The following is a 23,433-nucleotide window of genomic DNA, read 5'->3' as shown; positions in this document are numbered from 1 at the left end:
CCCGGCTGAGACAGAAGCGGTGTGTAAGGGACTTTCGGTTCTATTGCACTCATTGGTGGAGGTAGCAAAGGGTTGGCAAAGCTGCGGAGTGGATGAGTTGGTCGAACACAGGCCGTGGGGATGGTTCTGCTTGGTGCCTCCTCACTGCTGGGATGCTCAGGCTGAGCTGGGGGCAACATGGGTGGCTCTTGGGTGGTGGGTCCTTCATTCACTGCTGCAATGGAGACAAGAAAAGCCATTCATTATTCCAGGACAAAGCTTGTTTTCCCTAAGTCACTTGAAGGACCCCTGGACCAGTTGAGAGAAATATGCCAGAATCTGGCCAATCTCTTCTTCAAGTTATGAACATCTTCATTCCTCTACCCTGTTATATTTATGGGATATGATAGCACTGCCCCTTTAAACAGTAGAACTAGATCTACCAGGATAGGGATATATCTTTCAGAGAGAGTAGTAAAATATATACAGCACTGACTATATTGCCTAAACTGTCTGGGCCCTGTAATCATAAGTGATGAAGCGAGAAAAAAGAGTTATTTTTCCTTTCATAAGTAGCAATGTCAGTGAAATTCAATGTACCAAACCCGGCTACAGCTGCATTATTATCTACCAGCCAATATGCCAATTTTTCTGTGATTTAAACATGCCATGTCAACTGTCAAACAAATCAGAGTTACCAGGTGCTCAAGGCATTGCTAATAAAATGATACAAATAATAGCCACTATCATTATCTTCCATAACAAAATAGAAGCACATCCAGCTAAAAAGTTATATGTGAGATGACTCGGCTGGAACAAGACGTCTGAACGCAGAACTGCAATTTTTCCTCTTTGGTAGCAAACCTTGTAATTTTCAGTCAGATTACTATAGTTGAAGAGGTTTCGTACAGTCATTTGTGACAGCCTTTGGGTATTAGACTGTTTTGTATATGGAAATATATCTTTTCTCCAGAGAACACAGTTGAGCCAGACTAAAATATTGGCAAGGCAGATTGTCAGTCCTCAGCGTTAAGGATACTGTGACTTGACTTTATTCATTCATATTTAAAGTCAACAGGTTAACAAGTTAAATGGCAAATGAAAAGCACTGGATAGTAGGTATAAGTGGTGACAAAACAAAGTATGTCTCACGATTTATTTCTTAAGAAAGTTCTATTGGGTAAGTTGAAAAAAAATGCAGTGATAGAAGATAATATCTAACTTTTAAAAGAGAATTTTTAACTAGGAAATATTTCAAGGTAATTAGTTTGTGAGATAATTTTGAGACAACTCCCTGGGAGGCTCAGTGAGGTCAGCAAAGGGCAAAGGAGATAGAAAGAAAATCTGATAATGCTGAAGGGAGTTGAGATTAAAGATACCAACGATCAAGACATAATATTAAAAATATGCAAAGGTGAAATGTGCCTTCAGAGGGTATTTGATATTAAAACTCATTTTTCTATATTCAGAAAGGGTTAGAGGTCCTGTGGGTCACTGAGCAGCCTTCAGGTTTGCCCCATTCAAAGATGGAGGCAGGGAGATATGGGGTTGGCTGAGGACAAGATGTAATCACATAGCAACCAGAGCTAAAAAACAGGCAAAGACTTCAAAGATTTCTTGAAACATGGAAAATGTAATCAAGACAGCAAACCGGATAGAACTCTGGGAGTAAGAGGAATTTAATCAGAAGTGCCTTATTTCTAGGCTAGGAGGTCCTATCACAGATGGAAGGGAGGGGATATGCACGCAAAATCTCAAAGTTAAAATGTGGGGCTACAGGAAAACATTAAGGCAGACCCTTGGTGATGTTGGTTCTCAGATAAGGGCAAAAGGGACGAGGGCTCCAGGTAGGTGTTTATAAGGATCTGAACTGCTTGTAAGAATGTAAAGGGGAGAGGAACATCGGTGTGTTTGTGTTTAATCAAGACTATGCAATTAGATGGTTGAGAGTGGAGTTTTAGAGACAAAGAAAATTATGCAGATTTTACTCTGGACTCATATTTGGTCTAAAGGAAAAAATGACCAATGGTCAATTGTCCAAATAAAAATACAGTATCTCTCAGCTCTAGATCAGAGAGAAGCAGCTGTAGGAAGCTATACCTAGGTCCCTCTTCATTACCAATGGGATGGTTTGATTAAAGAGTCCATATAATAGTATTAAAAATACCTCTCCAGGGAAAGAAATTTCACAATTTTCCTCAGAAATCTGCCTTATGTAATTCTCTCTGTTAAAGATGGATTGCAATAAATTCGTTTCATATTTTTAAAACTGGTTTAGCCATTAAAGAAATAATAATATGTTTTGCGATGTCTTTATTTTCTTTATTCCTTCCTTCGTAAATTCCTCTTCTATTTCTTCTACATTTTTGAAATGAAAGAGATCTATGTTAAAATATTATTGTGATCATAGGTTTAATAAAAGTTACATGAATTTTTTTAGTTTCCTGAAATTTAGTTTTTTAAAAACTTCAGACTTCACGTGAATTCTGGTGATATCACTGAATTTTGGGAAGCCACTCCCATTCCTATTCTCTTTAATGGCATTGCTCACCAGCATCTCTAAAAACAAAAATTCTCTGTGTTTCCAGCGCTCCATCCCCAGGTTTCTAGCTGGTCACCATGATTCCCACTGGGAACACCATGGTGTAGTCTTGACTTCAAGGGAAGTAATGGTAGCTTGACACAGATGGACTGGCTCTTTACGGAAATCAATCCTGAGTACTACACATAGTGAAATGGAAAGTGCCTAATCTAATGTGCTAGGTGGGAATGGGAAGGCCCATCCTCAAGACCAAATGCATCACTAATCCATAAAGGACCGTCTTTATTTTGTTCAAAATGACAATTTTGCCTAATACCTAATACAATGGACAAGGTACAGGTTTTCTATGGACAAATCATAATTCTTATATTTTATGTGGAGCAAAAGTAATGCTTTTCAGAACTGGCTGACATTTGAGGCAGTGAAAATTCTTAAACAAACACAGTAGAAACTGCTCCACCAGAGAAAAGCTCTCATTTGAGATGAGTCTGTTTGGCCAGTTCAGGCGCCAGCTTCAGGACACCTACGTGAAATGAATTGGCTCAGTGACATGACATTTAGCTGTGCTAAGAGCTCAAAGCAAAGAAAACCTCCTCTGCCCACGAAGTGCAGCCTCCCGCAAATCAGAGAGTAAAGTGAGAATCAAATATGTGCTGGCAAGACACTCGTTCTCAAATGATGAAATAGTGGGGATTCATTGTACAAATAGCATACAGTTACACAGCGGAGTCAACTCTCAAGGCACTTTATAATAATTAATGTCAACACATAAATAATTGCTACTGAATAACCAGCAAAAATATTGCAAAAATGGAAATGAGGGTCTTTCTTCTATCTAAAATTGTAATATTTGAAAGAAATATAGCATACCAATAACTCTAAGCAAAGACTCCAACACATGAATAGTTCTAAGAATTCAATTCACTCATTAGTCTCAGAAGAACAGCATCACACAATATTCCAGAGTAACCCCAGTTCCTTACAGCCTGGATATTTGGAAAGACTCTAGAGAAAAATCCATGAACTCCATTGTGCTCCTGATTTCATCTAGGTCAGGTCCCATTGGTTAGTTGATTTCCAATTTGGAGGAGAGCTGGGGCAGAAAAATAACGTAGATAAAGGTTGACTAGCCTTCCTACTAAGACAGAACTGAAAGGAATAGTGGAAATCATCTAACTTTCTTTATTAGCTACCTGTTTCGAAGATGAAAAAATAGGGGCACCACTTTTATAGTGATTTGTAGAAATGAAGCCTCAAGATTATCTATTGGTTGAAGTTTTCAAAATATAGCCCCACTGCTCATGGTTCCCCAGGGACAGTCCATTTGCCTCTTGAGGCTAAAAATAGGACTGCAGTTTATTAGTAAGAGGAGGAAATATTTGTCCGTCATGACTACATAAATCTTTATCAATGGATCACTGAATGTGTGTAATGCAAATGTACTGTATCCTGTATCTTTCCTTTCCTTATGGTGGGAGAGAAATTCAGCCTTATTTGTGACTTCAGAAAGCAGCAGGTCTTTGGGGGCAGAGTTTAGTGATCCAGCTCTTGTGAAACTCAAAGGTCTTTCAGATAACTTTGGAGGAAGGAGAGTCTCCACATTTGGCACAGTCAAAGTTCTCTTTTTCTATGTGCCTTTTGCTGTTTCTCAAGGTGACTAATAAGACATCTCCAGCCAGAGTCATGAAATGTTTTCTGCTTGAGAGAGAACAAGGATGTTTACTGTTCTCCAAGGCATTTGGAAACCGATACTGAATGGCTGGAAGTTAACTGGTTCTGACAGTGATTTAGAGAATGTTTAGTTTCCTAGAAAAGAAGCTTATTTTTTTTTTTTCTTTTCAAAGAAATCACTTAGAAACACATATTAGTCCCTATTCCTTTTGCATTGCACATAGCTTTGCTCAAAAAATACTTGATGAGTGACTGAATATATATTTTAAAAATCTATGAAATCTTGGCCAGGAGTAGGATGTCTATGCCTTTTGATTACTATTGTTTTAATTTTTGTGTTTTTTTTGTTTGAGGAAGATTGGCCCTGAGCTAATGTCTGTTGCCAATCTTACTCCTTTTTTCCTTTTTTCTCCCCAAAGCCCCAGTAGATAGCTGTATGTCATAGTTGTACATCCTTTTAGTTGCTCCATGTGGGGCACTGCCTCACCATGGCTTGATGAGCAGTGAGTACGTCCTCACCCAGGATCCAAACCGGTGAACCCCAGGCCAATGAAGTAGAGCGCGTGAACTTAACCGCTATACCACAGGGCTGGCCCCTGCCTTTTGTTTGTTTGTTTGTTTGTGAGCAAGATCAGCCCTGAGCTAACATCCATGCCAATCCTCCTCTTTTTGATGAGGAAGACCAGCCCTGAGCTAACATCTATTGTCAATCCTCCTCCTTTTTTTCCCTTTTTCTCCCCAAAGCCCCAGTAGATAGTTGTATGTCATAGTTGCACATCCTGCTAGTCGCTGTAAGTGGGACGCCGCCTCAGCGTGGCTGGACAAGCGGTGCGTCTGAACCCAGGCCGCCAGCAGCTGAGCGCGCATACTTGGCTGCTAAGCCACAGGGCCAGCCCCTGGCCCCTGCCTTTTGATTTTAGATAAGATTTAAAAATTACTAAGCTTTGTCAAGGATTGTTAAAATTACCAAGAATTGTTAAGAATTCTTTATTTATATAACTTTATATAATAGTTAATTACATATTTTATATTTATATTATATAATAGTTATATAACTATATTTAATAATCCTTACTTTCAAATAAATTAAAACATTGCAAAATCTACTAAAGAAGCTAAATTTTTCTTTATTCTTTTATTTATTTATTCATTCATTCACTCATTTATTTCTAATAGACCTTATTTTTTAGAGCAGTTTTAAGTTAATAATCACAACAAAATTGAGGGGAAGGTACAGAGATTTCCCATGTACCCTCTGACCTCCACAAATGCAGAGCCTCCCCCAGTATCAAATCCTGCACCAGAGTGGTATACGAGACTTTAACTACAGATATAGATAATTCTGTGGTCCTTAACCACAGATAAAAACAAATTTTATGCTACCTCCTTTATTGTTTTCTTTTTCATCGAAATTTAACTTTTGGAATCATTTTCCCCATGATTGAATGAGACAGTTTTGTCTGCTGTACCAAATCAAGAAAAAAAAGGAAGGAGTAAAGGGGAAGTTTGATTTTCAGACATAGACTTTGCCTTTAAAAAAGGAAAAGAAATGACAGGAACACTCTGTGAATAAAATAAAATAGTTAATTTCTAATTAAAAAAAGTAGTGAACTTTGGCTTGTCTCAGTCTTGCTGCATTGAACTCATTCTACACGTTCTTCTTCCACTTTCTTTTAAAGTTAGGGAACATAGGTGAAATCAAAAGAAAGTAACTAAGAATGATCCAACAAAGAGAAAACTAAACTAAAATTATACACCTCTCTTTTCTGCTGGGGAATGTTCATTTCAAAAGGACTTTAGGTTCTGAATTCTTTGACTGGAATCACTTTCTTAGTTGTCAAGAGATTCAGAAACTTTTGATTTTTGGACTTTCCACATCTTTCTCATTTAATTCCCTTCAATATGGTTTGGGAGACTATTTTTCCTTGAGTTTTTGAACACAACTCTATTCTGTAGACATGATGTGCAGTGAGAAAAGGGAAAATAAATCTAATTCTCTCTTGGCAGATTTTTGATGCCTTTTAATTCTAACCTTGCTACATCTAGACGATTTATGATTTCTTAGAGCCGTCCCTGTTGGGTTGGAAAACATATAGCTATCCCACAAATATATTTTACTGCTGTTACCATTTTATCTATTACAAAACATCCTATCTCATATGAGCTGCTGAGTCACCTGTTCTTAACTAAGAAGAATGCCATAAAATCGATTTTAGTATGCTGTGCTTGAAAAAAAAAAATAGTCAAATGGCATAGGAAAAATCACCAGAGTGTATATAATAGCTAGAGAGTCTCTCTCTGTTCCTACCTTCCTTAAAACAAATAAAGTACTACTCGCAGGATATAAAATCATTATACAAAAATCAGTTGTGTTTCTATACACTTAACAATGAACTATCAGAAAGAGAAATTAAGAAAATGATGTCATTTACAATTGCATCAAAAAGAATAAAATACTTAGGAATAAATTTAACCAAGGAGGTGGCAGATCTGTACACTGAGAACAATAATTGATGAAAGAAATTGAAGAAGACACAAATAAAAGGAAAGATATTCCGTGCTAGTGGTTTAGAAGAATTAATATTGTTAAAATGTCCATACTACTCAAAGCCATCTATAGATTCAATTTAATCCCTATAAAAACTCCAATGACATTTTTCACAGAAAAAGAACAAACAATCCCAAAGTTTGTATGGAACCACAAAAGACTCTAAACAGTTAAAGCAATCTTGAGAAAGAAAAACAATGCTGGGGGCATCACACCTCCTGATTTCAAACTACATTACAAAGCTATAGTAATCAAAACAGCGTGGTACAGGCATAAAAACAGACACATAGATCAATGTAACAGAACAGAGAGCCCAGAAATAAACCCATGCATATATGGTCAATTAATTTATGACAAAGAAGGCAAGAATACACAATGGGGGAGAGAATAGTCTCTTTAATAAATGGTGTTGGGAAAACTGAATTGTCACATACGAAAGAATGAAACTGGACCCTATCTTACACCATACACAAAAATCAACTCAAAATGGATTAAAGACTTGAACATAAGGCCTACAACCATAAAACTCCTAGAAGAAAACATAGGGGGTAAGCTCCTTGATATCATCTTGGCAATGATTTTTTGGATTTGACACCAAAATTAAAAGCAACAAAAGCAAAAATGAACAAGTGAGACAATATCAAATTAAAAAGTTTCTGCACAGCAAAGAAAATCATCAACAAAATGAAAAGGCAAGCCACAGAATGGGAGAAAATATTTGCAAACCACATATCTGATAAGGGGTTAATATCCAAAATGCATAACCAACTCATACAACTCAATAGCAAAAAAACAACTGGATTAAAACATGAGCAAAGGAACTGAACAGACATTTTTCCAAAGAAGATATACAAACAGACAACAGGTATGTGAAAAGGTGCTCAGCATCACTAATCATCAGGGAAATGCAAATCAAAACCACAATGAGATATCACCTCACACCTGTTAGAATGGCTATTATCAAAAAGACAAGAGATAAGCATTGGCAAAGATGTGGAGAAAAGAGAGTCCTTTGGCACTGTTAATGGGAATGTCAATTGGTGCAGCTACTATGGAAAACAGTATGGAGGTCCTCAAAAAATTAAAAGTAGAACTACCATATGATCTAGGGATATATCCAAAGGAAATGAAAACAGGATTTTGAAAAAGTGTCTGCACACCCATGTACATTACAGCATCATTCACAATAGCCAAGATACGGAAATAACCTAAGTGCCCATCAACGGGTGAATGGATAAAGAAGATGTATGGGATATTATTCAGTCATGAGAAAGAAGGACATCCTGCTGTTTGCAATAACATGAATGGACCTTGAGGGCATTATGCTAAGTGAAATTAGTCAGACAGAGAAAGAAAAACACCATATGATATTCTTTATATGTGGAATCTAAAAGAGCCAAACTCTTAGAGACATAACCTGACTAGGTTATAAGGGGGCTGGGGGATAGGGGAAAAAGGCAGATGTTGGTCAAAGAGTACAAACTTCCAGTTATAAGATGAGTAAGTTCTGGGGACCTAATGTACAGCATAGTGATTATAGTTAATAATACTGTACTATATACTTGAAAGTTGCTAAGAGAGTCAATCTTAAATGTTCTCACAACAACAAAGAAATGGTCATTATGTGACATGATGGGGGTGTTAGCTAAGTGTATGATGGTAATCATTTTACAATATGTAAGTGTAACAAATCAACACATTTTACACCTTAAATTTATACAATGTTACATGTCAATTATATCTCATTTAAGCTGGAAAAATAAATAAATAAAAACAAATGAAATACTACTCTGGAAATCTTTTTTTCCAATAATTATTTCTTAAAGATAAAAAGGTATTGCTTAACTTATTTAACTAAAGAAAGCTAAAGCATTCAACCAAATATTGGTTCATCAGGAATCAATGAAACGTCTTTAAATATAACCAACAGACACTTAAAATATGTTGGATGATAGTCACCTGATTATTAACTTCCTAGTTAACAGAACACATTAATTTCAAGCACCCGTCACATCATTGTTTTACTGAACCAGTTAACCTGGTTTCCCCAAGACTCCCCATGTTGTGAGTACAGGGTACCGTGGAAAGACTCTAATAAGAGAATCAGTCCAAAAGCATCTAAGTAGGATACAAGGGACTGACCATGGAAAACAAAATTCTAGTACCCAGGTCACAGGTAAATCAATCTTTGCAAAGGATGAGAATGTTAAAACGCTACATGGTATTATTCATTTGTTCTTAGCAAAAAGAAAGGAAAATGCATTCCACTGACTTTTTCCTGCTCCAAAACCTCGGTCCACTGACAGTGTTGGGAATGGCACAGGCCGGAGGGTGAACTGCGGGTGGGGGTATCCACACGTGGGAGATGGAAGGATTCCTGGGTACTGGGCACTTTCTAGGGTTGGCACAGGGATGGCACTCACAATAGCTGCAAAACAAAGACATTATTATTAGTTTTCAAATCCTATGTATCCACCTAACAAGCAAAAAGGAAATGGATCCATTTTTCCATCTTCAGATCCAGGCATACACTTCATAGTATCATGTAGGTTCCTTTACTCACCTGTCTTTCCAGAAAGTCCCTTTTTTACTTAGAAAAGGCAGCTCACTCCCCAAGCACCTTACTAAAGAGCATTACCCTCAGGTTTAAAACTTTCCATGGTTTCAAAGAAAGAAAGGATTAATCAAGCCACCGTGAAGCCACCTTAAGGCTTCCTGGGTTTGGGTTTGTTTTTGTCTCGTTGCTTCTCCTAAGCGAGAACGATGGCATTAGGAATGTTGGGTTGTTCAGAAATCAAATATATTGTGTAGAGTGGGCTGAGGAAATGGGAATTTTCTGTTAATTCTGTGAAAGAATGTAACACTTTTCAGACACAGTCTGGAGACAGAGAGGTCAGGTATGATCTCAATAATCATGCTAAGGATTTATATTTAAATAGGAAGAAAATACCTTTAAACAGTCAAAACAGTGCAACTTAGTGACATTAATTTAAATGCAACTGGATGTTTTCTGGGAATACCAAACATTTTTTAGTTATATTGGCTTAAACTCACAGATAAATACCTTACAAAGTATTTTCTAGGTTTAGTGAGCATTGCTTAAGTCCATTATTCAGTGCCTATTCAATTACATCATATTATGAAATATTTATTTTAATTGTAGTCAATCTTCTTCTTACATCATCTTATAAAATGTTTACTATTCCCTACCTCTTATTAACAAAAACTAAAATTTAAGCCAGGCTCCTGGAATCAGCAATTTCAGCAGTATATTCCTATGAAATTAAGGAAGTGATTTCTGCTATACATGATTTTTATTTAATTACACTGTAATCCCAATTACTAGAGTTTGGCAAGCACAAGCACGCACATTTACGGAAGGAAAACCTTTCTTTTTTTTTAAATCACATTCCTCTAATGTAAGTAACTTCATAATCATAGAAACAAATTATATTGCATTATTGTAAATTAGTTAGAAACAACATATAGATTTTAAAGACATTTTCTAACTTAAAATGCAGATTAATCAATTATATTAAATATACAGCACTTTTTTTTTTTTTTTTTTTTGGTGAGGAAGATCAGCCCTGAGCTAACATCCGTGCTAATCCTCCTCTTTTTGCTGAGGAAGACCGGCTCTGAGCTAACATCTATTGCCAATCCTCCTCCTTTGTTTTTCCCCCAAAGCCCCAGTAGATAGTTGTACGTCATAGTTGCACATCCTTCTAGTTGCTGTATGTGGGACGTGGCCTCAGCATGGCCGGAGAAGCGGTGCGTCGGTGTGCGCCCGGGATCCGACCCCGGGCCGTCAGCAGCGGAGCGCGCGCACTTAACTGCTAAGCCATGGGGCCGGCCCTATACAGCACTTTAAATCAAAAGGCCTGCTTCTAGTAAACTAGTCTGTAAAATTGCATTCCAGAATTTATTTTTCATTCTATTTATACTACTCCTTGAAATGCATATTAACATGTTTATTTGAATTGAAAAATGAAGTCAGGCTTTTTCAGAAAAATATTTTGATTGGTTTCATAACGAGGACTAATTCTTTTAAGTAGGTTAAATGATGGGCATTTCCATGAATTGAATAAAAAATATATAAATTTTAATAGGGTAAACACATTTTTTCAAAAAATTATATTACTAAAGATATAAGTGATATTTCAATCTTTCCAATCTTGTCTTAATGTATTGTATTACACAAAGTATCTCTTAGTAAAAAAAAATTCCCAGATGTATTTTATAATTGCAAATCTTGGCAAAGCTTTTTATAGGCTTACCTCTTAGAAAACAAGAAAGGAAATAACTTGAATGAGTAATTCGAAAGTCAGGCAGTTTCTAAAACTTTGACTCCCAGCATAATTAAAGGAGACATTAGTTGTTGGTTGAAATATTATTAAAAATAACTTTGGATGAGAGTTCAGAGTATGATTTTGACATGTAATTTGGAAAGAGTTCAAATCATTGAGTGATTGCTATAAAAATCTTATTTATAACAGTCACCCACACATATATGCAAACAAGTTTTTCAATGTTTAGATCAATAAAAGAAAATATTGGAATGGAATTTGTGCAATAAGTAACATTTGCCCACGGATATATGCAATAATTGTACCGAAAAAGCCTCATTCATGTCCTTAAGTGATAAAATCCTCACAAAATCTTACTTTATATACAATTGTACGGAAATACTAATTGTAATGTTAACTCAACCCAGATGGAAAAAAAATTAGCAGTTAAAGACTTATGCTTACATAAGTTTATAAAATAAACATACAATTTCAGTTTATAAAAATATTATGTTGCAAAGAAATAAGATAGATGATCAATAAAAGACACTCATAAATAAGGGTCCGGCCTGGTGGCATAGTTGTTAAGTCCAGCATGCTCTGCTTTCGTGGCCCAGGTTCAAGGATTCAGATCAAAAAAAAAAAGACAGGCATTAAAATAGGTATACATATATAGATATATATATATGTATACCTATTATATATATAAATGTATAAACATATAATTATATATTATTTTAGGAAAGTGAATTGCAGGTACTAGTTCAAGTAGAAACATGAGTGATGCAAATTTTTCTCTGTTGAAGAGGAGCTTCCTCATGTATTTTGTAGATGAAAAGTGATGGATATCAAATTGCTACGGTATTTTTATGCTTTTGGATTTATTTAGAAGAGTGGTAAACCAGAAAAATTACATCTTTCCCAGATATTTATAACAAATTACTTTAAATGTCAAATTAAAAATGTGTGGGGCAAGCTCGGTGGTGTAGTGGTTAAGTTTGCAGGCTCTGCTTCAGTGGCCCAAGATTTGCAGGTTCAGATCCCAGGCGTGGATCTACACACTGCTCATCAAGCCATGCTGTGATGGTGTCCCATATACAAAATAGAGGAAGACTGGCACAGATGTTAGCTCAGGGCCAATCTTCCTCACAAAAAAAAAAAAAGTGTGAAGTGATACAAAGTTTTCTAAATTATTTTTGGGAAGAATTGAAGGAAAATTTGAGAATAAGTGGTATATTACAAAACACCTCAATGAAGATATTTTATAAAGAGTTAATTGTGGATATAAAACACATGAACAGACTCCAGAAAAAGGAAAAGAAAAAAATGACAAGGAAATTTTTAAAAAGAATTAGAGATTCAAGCCAGATATCAGCCAAAATGATAATAAATTCCTTGAAGAGAGCAGTTATAATTTTGTAGTCTTTGTGTCTCACAGTACAGTGCAAGAGATAATTCACATTTTTTGAAGTGAGTTAATAAGAAGGATTTTCTAGAAGTAATATTTAGAAATCTGTCTTTTTAACCCCTTGGAGAATTTTTAACTGGTTTAATGCATTATTTAGTCTCCTGGGCTTTATAGTTACCATAGCAATAATAATAATAATAATAATAATAGACTTGAATACATTTGTAAATAAGAGCCATATGATAACATAAAGTCTATATTCATAAAACTCAAAATCCCAGTCTCTGAGGCAGTCAATTTCATGATTAACCCATCTTACTGATCAAATGGGTTCATTGTATTGACATTTATGTTGATTGCCAGATTGCAAATCCTTCCCTGTGTTGACAATTTTTACTCATAAATAAATGCGACAATGATAGTCTCCCTTAGATATAGAAGGCACCCACTCCACAAATTGCGCATATTTCCTTATCAATATTATTATTTGAACCAAACCAATATTTTATAATACATTTAGCAAAAGAATTTCATAAATATCTCCTGGTTGGAGCTGAATAAATTCGAATGGAGAAACCTAAAATAATTTGGCAAGCCACGGAATTTATGAGTTAGAGAACTGAGAGAACCCAAGAGACTAAATTTATATTCCACTTCCAAGGCTCTTGTTACTGAAGAAAGAAATTTTACTTTCTAAGAGTTTTGCATTTTGACTACTAACCTAAGTACAAAAGGTTTGCAAATAACAAAACTTCTTTAAAAAATAATAAATCTGGGTCAGGCTGGTGGTGTAGTGGTTAAGTTTGCGCTCTCCGTTTTGGCGGCCCAGGGTTCGCCAGTTTGGATCCCGGGCACAGACCAACACGCTGCTTGTCGGGCCATGCTGTGGCAGCATCCTACATAAAGTAGAGGAAGATGGGCACGGATGTTAGCCCAGGGCCAATCTTCCTCAGCAAAAAAAAGGAGGATTGGTGAGGCCGGCCCCGTGGCTTAGCGGTTAAGCGCATGCACTCCACTACTGGCGACCCAGGTTTGGACCCCGGGTGTGCACTGACGCACCGTTTCTCTGGCCATGCTGAGGCCGCGTCCCACATACAGCAACTAGAAGGATGTGCAACTATGACATACAACTATCTACTGGGGCTTTGGGGGAAAAAAGAAAAGGAGGAGGATTGGCAATAGATGTTAGCTCAGGGCCAGTCTTCCTCAGCAAAAAGAGGAGGATTGGCATGGATGTTAGCTCAGGGCTGATCTTCCTCACACACACACAAAAATAAATAAATTAAAAAAAAAAAAAAAGAGGAGGATTGGCATTGGATGTTAGCTCAGGGCTAATCTTCCTCCTCATAATAACAATAATAATAAATCTGTTATATGTTTCTCCGTCTCAAAAATTCCCATTGTTCTAATCCCTGACGAAATAGAATAGTCAGTATTCCAAAGCTTTGATTTTGAAGTATTTTGATCCATGATTCATTTCTAAAAAAGTATTTTGATCCATGATTCATTTCTAAAAGGGCACAGAAGTCTACAATTACCTACGAGACAGTTGTAAAAATAATCATTCTAAGTAAGTTGGATACAACACTATGCATTGAAATGTCTTTTGGTATTTTCGCCCTGGATGTCAGTTTTGAGAGTCAACAAACATACACGTACATACATAATCACACGCACACACACATACTTACACTACAATTCAAAGCATTCACTCTACTGCTATGTTTATGGAAAACAGCTCAGAGAGCGATATCATCAAGCATTTTCAATAAATCTTTGCTCTGTGGCCAAATATGACAAGAAATCTGTTCTAACACAGATTGCTGACAATCGAATTTATATCCTGCACTGATGCACAAAGATTTTTCAAGTAGAAATTCTCTTACCAAATTACTCAGCTCCCTGAACAGGCAGGTTGAGATTCAAAAACTTTTACAACATTCTTAAAAATGTTAGCACTAAATGTGACCTATAGGAAATCTAAAGTAGAGATTTTGTTTTAAAGCTACAATTTTAAGAAATAAAGCCCTCTGTAAATATTTCTCAACATGATACTTGACAGAACTGAGAGATTTGTTGAGGAGGAGAGGTGGACTAATTTAAGAGTAAAGATAATATTTTGAAGTGAAAAGAGTTTAAGTGAAACGATTTCTCATTCTGCCTCCCTTACCATCTCCTCTCTGCAATGACCTGTATGTAATCTTGACTATCTGGAAATTTAGTGTCTATTGCCCTTGATAAACATTCTTATCTCTTTCACATTTTCAGGTGTCCTTTGACAAGCAATTGTCGCTGATTGGCGTCCATGAGTATCCACGAACTCTACCAAAGGCCCCTTTAGGAAAAGTATGAACATTCATAAATATGGGTTCTGTAGTTATTCTAAGCACAGCGGTAAAGAGCTCAAGCACTAAGGTCAAACTGCCTGGGTTCATTATCCAGTTATGCCTCTTGGTAGTGAATACATATCATAGCCAGTATCTAAGATGCCTCCCATTGATTCCTACCTCATGGCACTCAGATCCTTGTGGATTTCCCTGCCACATTGCACCTTGGTGACCAAGAGAACACAGCAGAAGTGATGGTATGTCACTTCCAAATTAGATTTAAAAAATATTGCTCTCTCTCTCTCTCTCAGATCACTCACTCTGGGGGTAGCCAGGAGTCATGTCTTGAGGACATGCCGGCAAACCGGTGCAGAGGCATTTGTGGTTGGAAAGTGAGGCTGTCAGTCCAAGAGACTGTGAGAACCCTCCTGAGCCAGTTTGAGACCCTGACTCAGTCAGAACTACCCAGCCAAGTTGTTCCTGTATTCCTCACCCTCAGAAGCCATTGAGAAAATCAACGACTGTTCCACGTTGCTACATTTTGGGGGTAATTCGTTATGCGCTAATAGACAACTATACATTAACTTGACAAGTTATTTAAGCTATTTCTTAGTTTTCTCATCGTAAAGTGAGATAATAATAGTATCAACTTTATGGTGTGGTTGTGAGGTCTAAATCGAGCATCCATAGAGAAGTAAAGCAGAGCAGAGGGTTAGGAGTCAGCCCTTCATAAATGCTGGTTATTGTTATTAATCTGCAGGGTCAACGGACTGCCCCTCCCATGAGACTGAGCTGAATACCATTTGATAGGAAATGTTGTTTAAAACACCTTTCTTGGGGCGGCCCCGTGGTGCAAGCGGTTAAGTGCGCGCGCTCCGCTGCGGCGGCGCGAAGTTCGCTGGTTCGGATCCCAGGCGCGCACCGACACACTGCTTGTTAAGCCATGCTGTGGCGGGGTCCCATATAAAGTGGAGGAAGATGGGCACAGATGTTAGCCCAGGGCCAGTCTTCCTCAGCAAAAAAGAGGAGGATCGGCATCGGATGTTAGCTCAGGGCTGGTCTTCCTCACAAAAAAAAAATACATAAATAAAACACCTTTCTTACATGTCTATCACCTTGATTGTGGTGATGTTTTCATGGGTGTAGACATATGCCCAAACTTATCAAATTGCATATGTTAAATATGTGCAGTTTTGTATATGTCAATTATACCTCAATAAAGCTGTTAAAAATAAATAAAAATTAAAAATATGACCACTTAAAAGATAAGTCAAATTTTTCACCCAGATACTGAAAATTATTAAATTAAAATATAATTAGTTCTGCTAAAAAAACAAAAACATCCGTCTTACATTCGAAAAAGAAGTGCAATACATTAAGATAGAAGCAGCTAAATGATAGTTTTTAACTCAAATTTAAACATGAGGGAATTAGGACACTGTAAGATTTTTGAGATTAGAGAGGAAAGTTCTTCCCCTGGAGAAGGAAAAGAACTGGAATAATGATCATAAAAAAATCTGGGTTCAAATTCTGGTTCTGTCATTTATGAGCTAAGGAAGGCCCCTAGGTTATCTAAGTCAAGCTGGGCCATTTTTCACTTGGTTTACACACACTTTATAAGATGAGATATGATGTGGAGGTGACTGGACAAGTGCCTGCTGAGGGTGGCTATGAAAAGTACTAAGATCAAAGGAAGAACACTGTGAGCAGAAAACTGTAAGACCCCTACAGCCTCCTACATTCTTCTCTTACTGCTTTCCCATCCTTCTCAATGGAGATCTTCTCCAATGAGGCATGGCTATGAAGTTCACAAATCTGAAACAGTTGTGAACATCTGGGTATACATTTTGACACCATGAGTATCAGACAGAAGATGAGGTTGCAGGAAAGCCAGATTCTGATCTGAGTCCAAAGGATTCCTCTGAGATGAGCTTGAGGCATCACAATGCTTCCTTTTCTGCAGACCACTGACTTTCTCAAGACACCGTGAGCACATCTATCTTAACCTTTTACAAATTACCCCAGAACACCCCAAAGACCTTGACTCAGATGAGAAAGGTCCTAAAATAAAAGATAGTGCATTTTGTTGTAGCAATCTCTAAGATATTAGAAAGTAAGCAATAATTAGGTGACAGAAATCTTAAAAAGTAAGAGATCTTTATGTTTCATATTGCTCTAAGAAACCTTTCTAAAAGCTATGTTTGTGTTCTTTTTGCACTCCATCATCCCAAATTCTTTACTTTCATCAACTATTTGTCAGATCACTTCTTGATTATTCCTATATCTCTGATAAGCAAGCCGTTTTTTGCCTTGTAGAATCCTTCCTAAAAACATGACTCTGTACTCCCCATAGGCATCTTTTTGAGCTTGAAAGTCATATCTTGACCATGTCTGCACAATCCTACTGATCTGCTGATTTTGATAATCCAGTAGAATTACTAATCAATTAGTTGTATTTAAAAAGTCATTTGCTTATAGAACTACCAGAAAACAACCTCTTTGTTTTCAACTCTCATTCATTAACAACTGTTTTAAGCCCACTCTTATATAAAGCCATTTGCAGAGTACTGCATGAGCTATAGAAGTGCATAAAAAATACTACCTCCGTAGAAATTCATAGTAAGAGGAGGAATGAAGTATGTCATTCAAGACTCAAAGAATAAAAACTGATTGTAATAATGTGATAATCAAATTATTATTTAGAATCATAAATTAGGTAATGATATTATTTCTAAGGTAAATTTAAATGAGCAGTGAATTTTCTGCTCCTTGCCACTGCTTCCACAGTTCTGAAGAGTTGAAAAATTTGTATGCATTGATGTTTATGGTACTAGAAGAGTTGTTGGCACTCATTACTCCTAAGACAGCCTTCTTGGTCAGATGCGAGCATCCACAAGGGCTGCAGGGCGATGGAATGAATGCTGAGTTCTAGAAGCCTGTTAAGCAGGGACCGATCTTAGGATACTGGCTTCTCACACTATTTACATAAGAGTCAAACATGGATTCTTATGTGGAATCAAATGTTTCAGCAGTTGGGACTATCCTCTCACAGGTCAGTCCCTCTCAGCGTCCATCTGTGTACAAAGAGAATTCTGGTAGTACAGCACTTTGAGCCAAGAGAACGCCAGTTTTTAAAATCTCCTTTTGCATTCTATACCCATTTTATTCAGAGTTTTTATCATAAATGGATGCTGTATCTTGTCAAATGCTTTCTCTACATCTAGAAATCCAGCCATTTGTGACAAGATGGATGGACATTGAGGGTATTATGCAAAGTGAAATAAGTCAGAGGGAGAAGGTCAAATACCGTATGATTTCCTTCATTAAGTAGTAACAACACTTAATTATCATTAAGTAGATAATAACAACAATAAACAAACACATAAAGGCAGAGATCGGATTGGTGGTTGCCAGAGGGGAAGGAGGGAGGGTGGAGGGCGAAAGGGATAATTCGGCACATCTGTGTGGTGATGAGTTGTGGTTGGTATTTGGGTGGTGAACATGATGTGGTCTATGCAGAAATAGAGGTATAATGATGTACACCTGAAATTTACACAATGTTATAAACCAATGTTACTGCAATAAACAAAAAAATTAAAAAAAAATCTTCTTTTTCTCTTGCAGCCTTATTTCACTTCTCAATAGCTTCTCCAATTCATTGTTTGAGTTCTGCAGTCAAGCCACTAAAGCAGGGAAAAAAGGAGTTGGCTCTCACAGTGAATGTTCTAGAAAGCCCCAAAACCAGTAGCCGTAAGCAGCACCCAAATTATTACAAGAGCAAAACTGTGTGCTTTCCTTCGCCCCAGTCTTTTTACTAGATTCTTCAGGCTACCTTTTCCAGACTTCTTTTTTCCTTTAAAGGCTGATTTTACACTATTTTTTCCCTGCAAATATTTACAGGGAAAGAAAAAACTGAAAAAAACAAAATTCAAGAAGATTCTACCCAACAACCTCTCATACATTAAATTATTGAAATTCTATAATTGATATGATCTTACAGGTCATCTGCTTCCATCCACATCCTTCCCAGATCCAATCCCCCACCTCTCCTCTAGCACTTTACAGAAGAAGAAAACACAGGTTGAAAATGGAGAGGGGATCTTTTGAAGGCCAATCAAATAGTTATGTTCCACTGAATAATAAAATGCTAGAAATGTAAGAACATCTACATGTCTCCAGGAATTGCTCTCAGCCTAAGAAGTTACTCACTCAAGGTCACATCCCACTTCTTGGGGGCAACCTGCATCAAAGACTACTGAAGACAGGTACAGAAGCCCACCCTGCCCCCCTTGCCTTATTTGGGACAACTCTGAAGGACAATCCCAGCACCAGAGCAATGTGTAGGGTCAGCTGAGGCCTCCACTAAACTGCATCACCAGTTCAATTTCTCCCTCCCCCAATCCTGGGTCCTTAACCCTCACAGATAGTATTCCAGAAAGCACTTGCTAATAAATCTCTTGTGTTCCAACCTCTGTCTCAGAGTCTGATTCCTGGAAACCCAGCCTGTGACCTTATATATCCTGGAAAAATTCAGGAAAGATATACTTGATGCTTCTGATTTCTTCTAAATAATTTAATTTATAATAAGAAAAAACCTTTAAAATAAATGTTTGGCCATTGTAAAAATAGTCACTCTTTGCCACCATTTTACAGGAAAGAGCTGGGGACTGCGGATTGGGGAATCAAAATACCTAGGTTCTCCTCCTGCCTATGCTCTCAGCTGGGAAGTTTCTCATGAGCACTAGCTCACTTAGCTGTGAAGTGCGTTAGAGAGCAGGGTGTAACACATGCCACATTATGTTTGCCACCAAAAAGTATAAGCTTAGATAAACAGATTTTGCACTCCAGTGAAATTAAATACCTTTTCCAGTGAGTTTTAAGAACTAAAAAACACTTCGGATAATCTATATTTTATCTGCTAATTAACATTTTATAAAGCATGCTGAAAAATGTCAAGGAAGAGGGGAAAAATAATCTTACAAAAAGAATGATTCTTAAGTGGAACAGCAAGCATCCTCATACATGTGACTAGAAATCTGAACAATGCTATAATTTGGTTTATACAAGACTTGATCCAAGACTTGATAATCTAGATAATTGCAAATGGGGCCATCATTAATGGATCTACTATTCTGAATGCAATCTTAAGTCTGCCAACATACAGATCTACAAGTTTTTCAGCATAGTTATCTAAGGCCTATCAGTCATGTCAGTTGCAAAGAGCCTATTTTATTTATCAGAAAACCTCAGAATTTATTTTAAAATCAACTTTGATTATATGTTGAAGTCATTTTCTTTCGTTAGAGTTTTACCAATAGAGAGCTTGGAGATAACAAAAAATGTAATAGGATAAAGTTATTTCAGAAGATGTATATTCTATTGACTCTTCATTTCTTATTGAAATGTTTGTTGTTGCTAGTGCCCGTCTAGTTGATTCCGACCCCTAGTGAGCCTGTGTACAGCAGAGTGGAACCCTGCCCGGTCTTTCTGTGCCATCCTCTCACCTTCTGGTGCTGTATCAGACAATGCTCCACTGTTATTCATAGGGCTTTCATGGTTCATTTTTTCAGAAGTGGGTGGCCAGGTCCTTTTCCTCATCTGTCTTAGTCTGGAAGCTCTGCTGAAACCTGTCCACCATGGGTGACCCTGCCAGTATTTGAAATACCAGTGGCATAGCTTTCAGCATCACAGCAACAAGCAGCTGCCACAGCATGACAACCCAACTGACAGACAGGTAGTGTGGTTCCCTGACTGGGAAGAAAATCTAGGTGGCAGTGGTGAGCTTGTGAAATCTTAACCACTAGACCACCAGAACTAACTATGGAAATTTCATTTAAGTACAATATACATATTGAAAACTGGAATATCCTAAGTAGTGCTCAATGATTTTTCCAAAGTGAAATGCCTCATAACCATCATTCAGGCAGAGCATGAAATAGAACATTATGAGAAGCTGTCCCATGGTCACTTCTGGTCACTAATCACCTTCCATCAAGAGTAATTGCTCTTTTGAATTCTAACCCAATGGATTATTTTGCCTGTTTTTGAACTTTACATAACTTGAATCATACAGATTTGTTAGGTTTCTGTCTTACAACAGTTTATCTGTGAGATTCTCCATATTGTTTGTCTCATTTTAATTTATTCATTTTCATTGCTGCATAGTATTCCATTGTATGCTTATATTACAAAGTAACTATGATGTGACTTGACAAGTAGTAGATAATGCAATAGTTTTATTTTTTTTAAAGATTTTATTTATTTATTTATTTTCCCCCCAAAGCCCCAGTGGATAGTTGTATGTCATAGCTGCACATCCTTCCAGTTGCTGTATGTGGGACGCAGCCTCAGCATGGCCGGAGAAGTAGTGTGTTGGTGCGTGCCCAGGATCCGAACCCAGGCCGCCAGCAGCGGAGCACGAGCACTTAACCGCTAAGCCACGGGGCCGGCTCTGCAATAGCTTTTTAAAAATTTAAATTCATGAAGTGATCTAAGAAGTAATTTGTCTATTTGTTCTTTTGGGATAGAATTACATTTAAAACAGTTTATGAAGGCTTATTTAATATCAGAAATGTGAAATTTTACATGATTCATGTATAAATGTTCAGATGTTATAACAACTTAATAATTGGATTGGACTTTTCCTCAGATTTAAACTTTGTGTAATAATTAGCAAGCATTTATGGCACCCAATCTATATGTCTAGAGCATAAACACATTCTGGCTACACACATTCATGTATGTGTCTTTTTATGAATGTATTTCTGCTGGGTATATACTCAAGAGTGGAATATGTCTAACAATGGAATTTCTGGGTCAGAGTATCCTTATAAACTTTGTAAAACTATTTAACTATTTAAAAACATGTACAATGCATTATATGCTAATTTTTAAAATAATAAAAAAATTAATTGCTGGTCATTTTAGGGCCCCCATTGATATAGAGTGGGACACCAGGAATGAGAAAATGTTTACTGTTTTAGGCACAGAGCAACCCAGAGGTTGAGGTGACAACATGAGGCAGCACAGTGTGGTGGACAGACCAAGCACAGATTTCAAGTTCAGACTCTCAGAACCTTAGTTTTCATGTTTGTAAATTGGAGATGCTACTGTCAAAAAATCTTGAAAAACAAACAAACGAAAAGATATAAATAATATAAGGCATGCAAGGCATCTTTATCCTTGGAAAAGCAGTATACCATAGAGGTTCAGAGGTTGCCCAGGTATGTCCTGAAGTAAGTTCGTAAGCTGTCTGAATCTCTGTTCCCCATGTGTAAAATCAAGATAATCTCACCACGTGATGATATTGTGAGGACTCAATGAAATAATAATTAGCAGGGTATTTAGCAAGTGAATAATATTCAAGTTCTCAATACTTGTTAGATTTCATTCCATTTCTCTTTCTTTCCAAGCTCATTATTTCCTTTCCTGTTTAATGAAAACAATTTTAACTTCCCTTAATATATCAGAAAATTTTATTAGAAGATAGTCTATCTATAACTGATACAAAAGAACCCTAAAAGGCTGATGTGTTACAGACACAAGGAATTCTCATAATGCATTTACTTATTCATTCAGTTGTTTGAGAGATGTTTAGCAAGCATCAATTTTGTGCTAGGCATCGAGATATATAATGTATGAATGTGCAGATGAATTGGATACATTCCCTCCCTATTATGAAGTCATTCACAACCTGTTAGAGAAGGGAAGATTTGGACTTGAATACCTAAGCATCTGATGCAGTACTATGTGTAATTAATACCACAGAAGTGGTATAAAGAAATGTTATTCAAACATGAGAAAAGAAGTTATCATTTCTGGATAGAGTATTCAGAAAAGAAAGAATTTATGAGAGCATCAACATCTGCTTTGGTCTTTGAAAGATTCATACAACATTGTTATGTAGAGATAGACACTGAGTCATTCCAAAAGGTAAGAAGTGTTCAGAGAGAAAAACAAATAAAGGGCAATGTATATTTCTGGACTGACAAATAATCTGACTTGGCAAGAGTCTACAGTATATATACAAGGGCGTAGCAATAGGAAACTAGAAATGTAGACTCAGATGTGATACACTGAGGGGTTTGTAGTTGTTTTTTCTTGCCAGACAATGAAGAGCCATTGGAGAAATTTATGGAGTGGAATGCCGTGTTTAAGTTGTTTTAGGAAGAAATCTGGCAAGCAGGATACACAAGTCTGGAAGATGCTGGAGAGATGAAGACTAATTATGAAGATCTTTTGACAGTTCAGGTGTGAGGTCATAAGGAAGAAAATAAAAACATGACTCTTGGGAATGAAAGGTAGCCAGGGATTCAAAAGATATTGTGGAAGAAAAATCAATGGGATATGGGAACTTATTGGATGAGGAACTTACATATGGGACAGAAGGATTCTGAAGCACCATGATTTTTAATAAGAAAGCACCAGAAGATTGGTACAGATAGAACTTAGTTACAAGAGGAATGTAGCAGGAGAGGAAAAAAAAGAGGCAGCTAAGTGTACAATGTCTCTCTAGGCAGTGAAAGGAATGAAAGAAAAAGGACAATAGCTTCACAGAGTATTGTAGCTGGAAGCATAATGGTTAAGAGTGCAGAACTCAGAAGCTAGAACTTCTGAGTCCAAATTCTGGCCCTGCCACACCCTTGCTGTGTGACTGCAAGCTAGGTACTTAA

General features: G+C 36.9%; 1 protein-coding gene across 1 annotated transcript in view; it reads right to left on the bottom strand.

The window, feature by feature from the left end:
• The window catches only part of DCC (DCC netrin 1 receptor), a 1,105,377-nt gene that overhangs the window by 35,049 nt on the left and 1,046,895 nt on the right, over positions 1-23,433 (bottom strand). Inside the window, exons 26-27 of the mRNA XM_087439250.1 lie at positions 9,013-9,168; positions 2-214 (exon numbers count right to left, since the gene is read on the bottom strand). Coding sequence (XP_087295376.1) covers positions 2-214; positions 9,013-9,168 — 369 coding nt within the window. The remainder of the gene's footprint in view (position 1; positions 215-9,012; positions 9,169-23,433) is intronic.

This window comes from Ceratotherium simum, chromosome 14 (genome assembly GCF_057802395.1).
Source record: "Ceratotherium simum simum isolate JZ-2026a chromosome 14, ASM5780239v1, whole genome shotgun sequence".
NCBI classification, from domain to species: Eukaryota; Metazoa; Chordata; class Mammalia; order Perissodactyla; family Rhinocerotidae; genus Ceratotherium; species Ceratotherium simum.
Note: the sequence above shows the minus strand (reverse complement) of the source record. Positions and strands in the feature narration are given on the sequence as shown.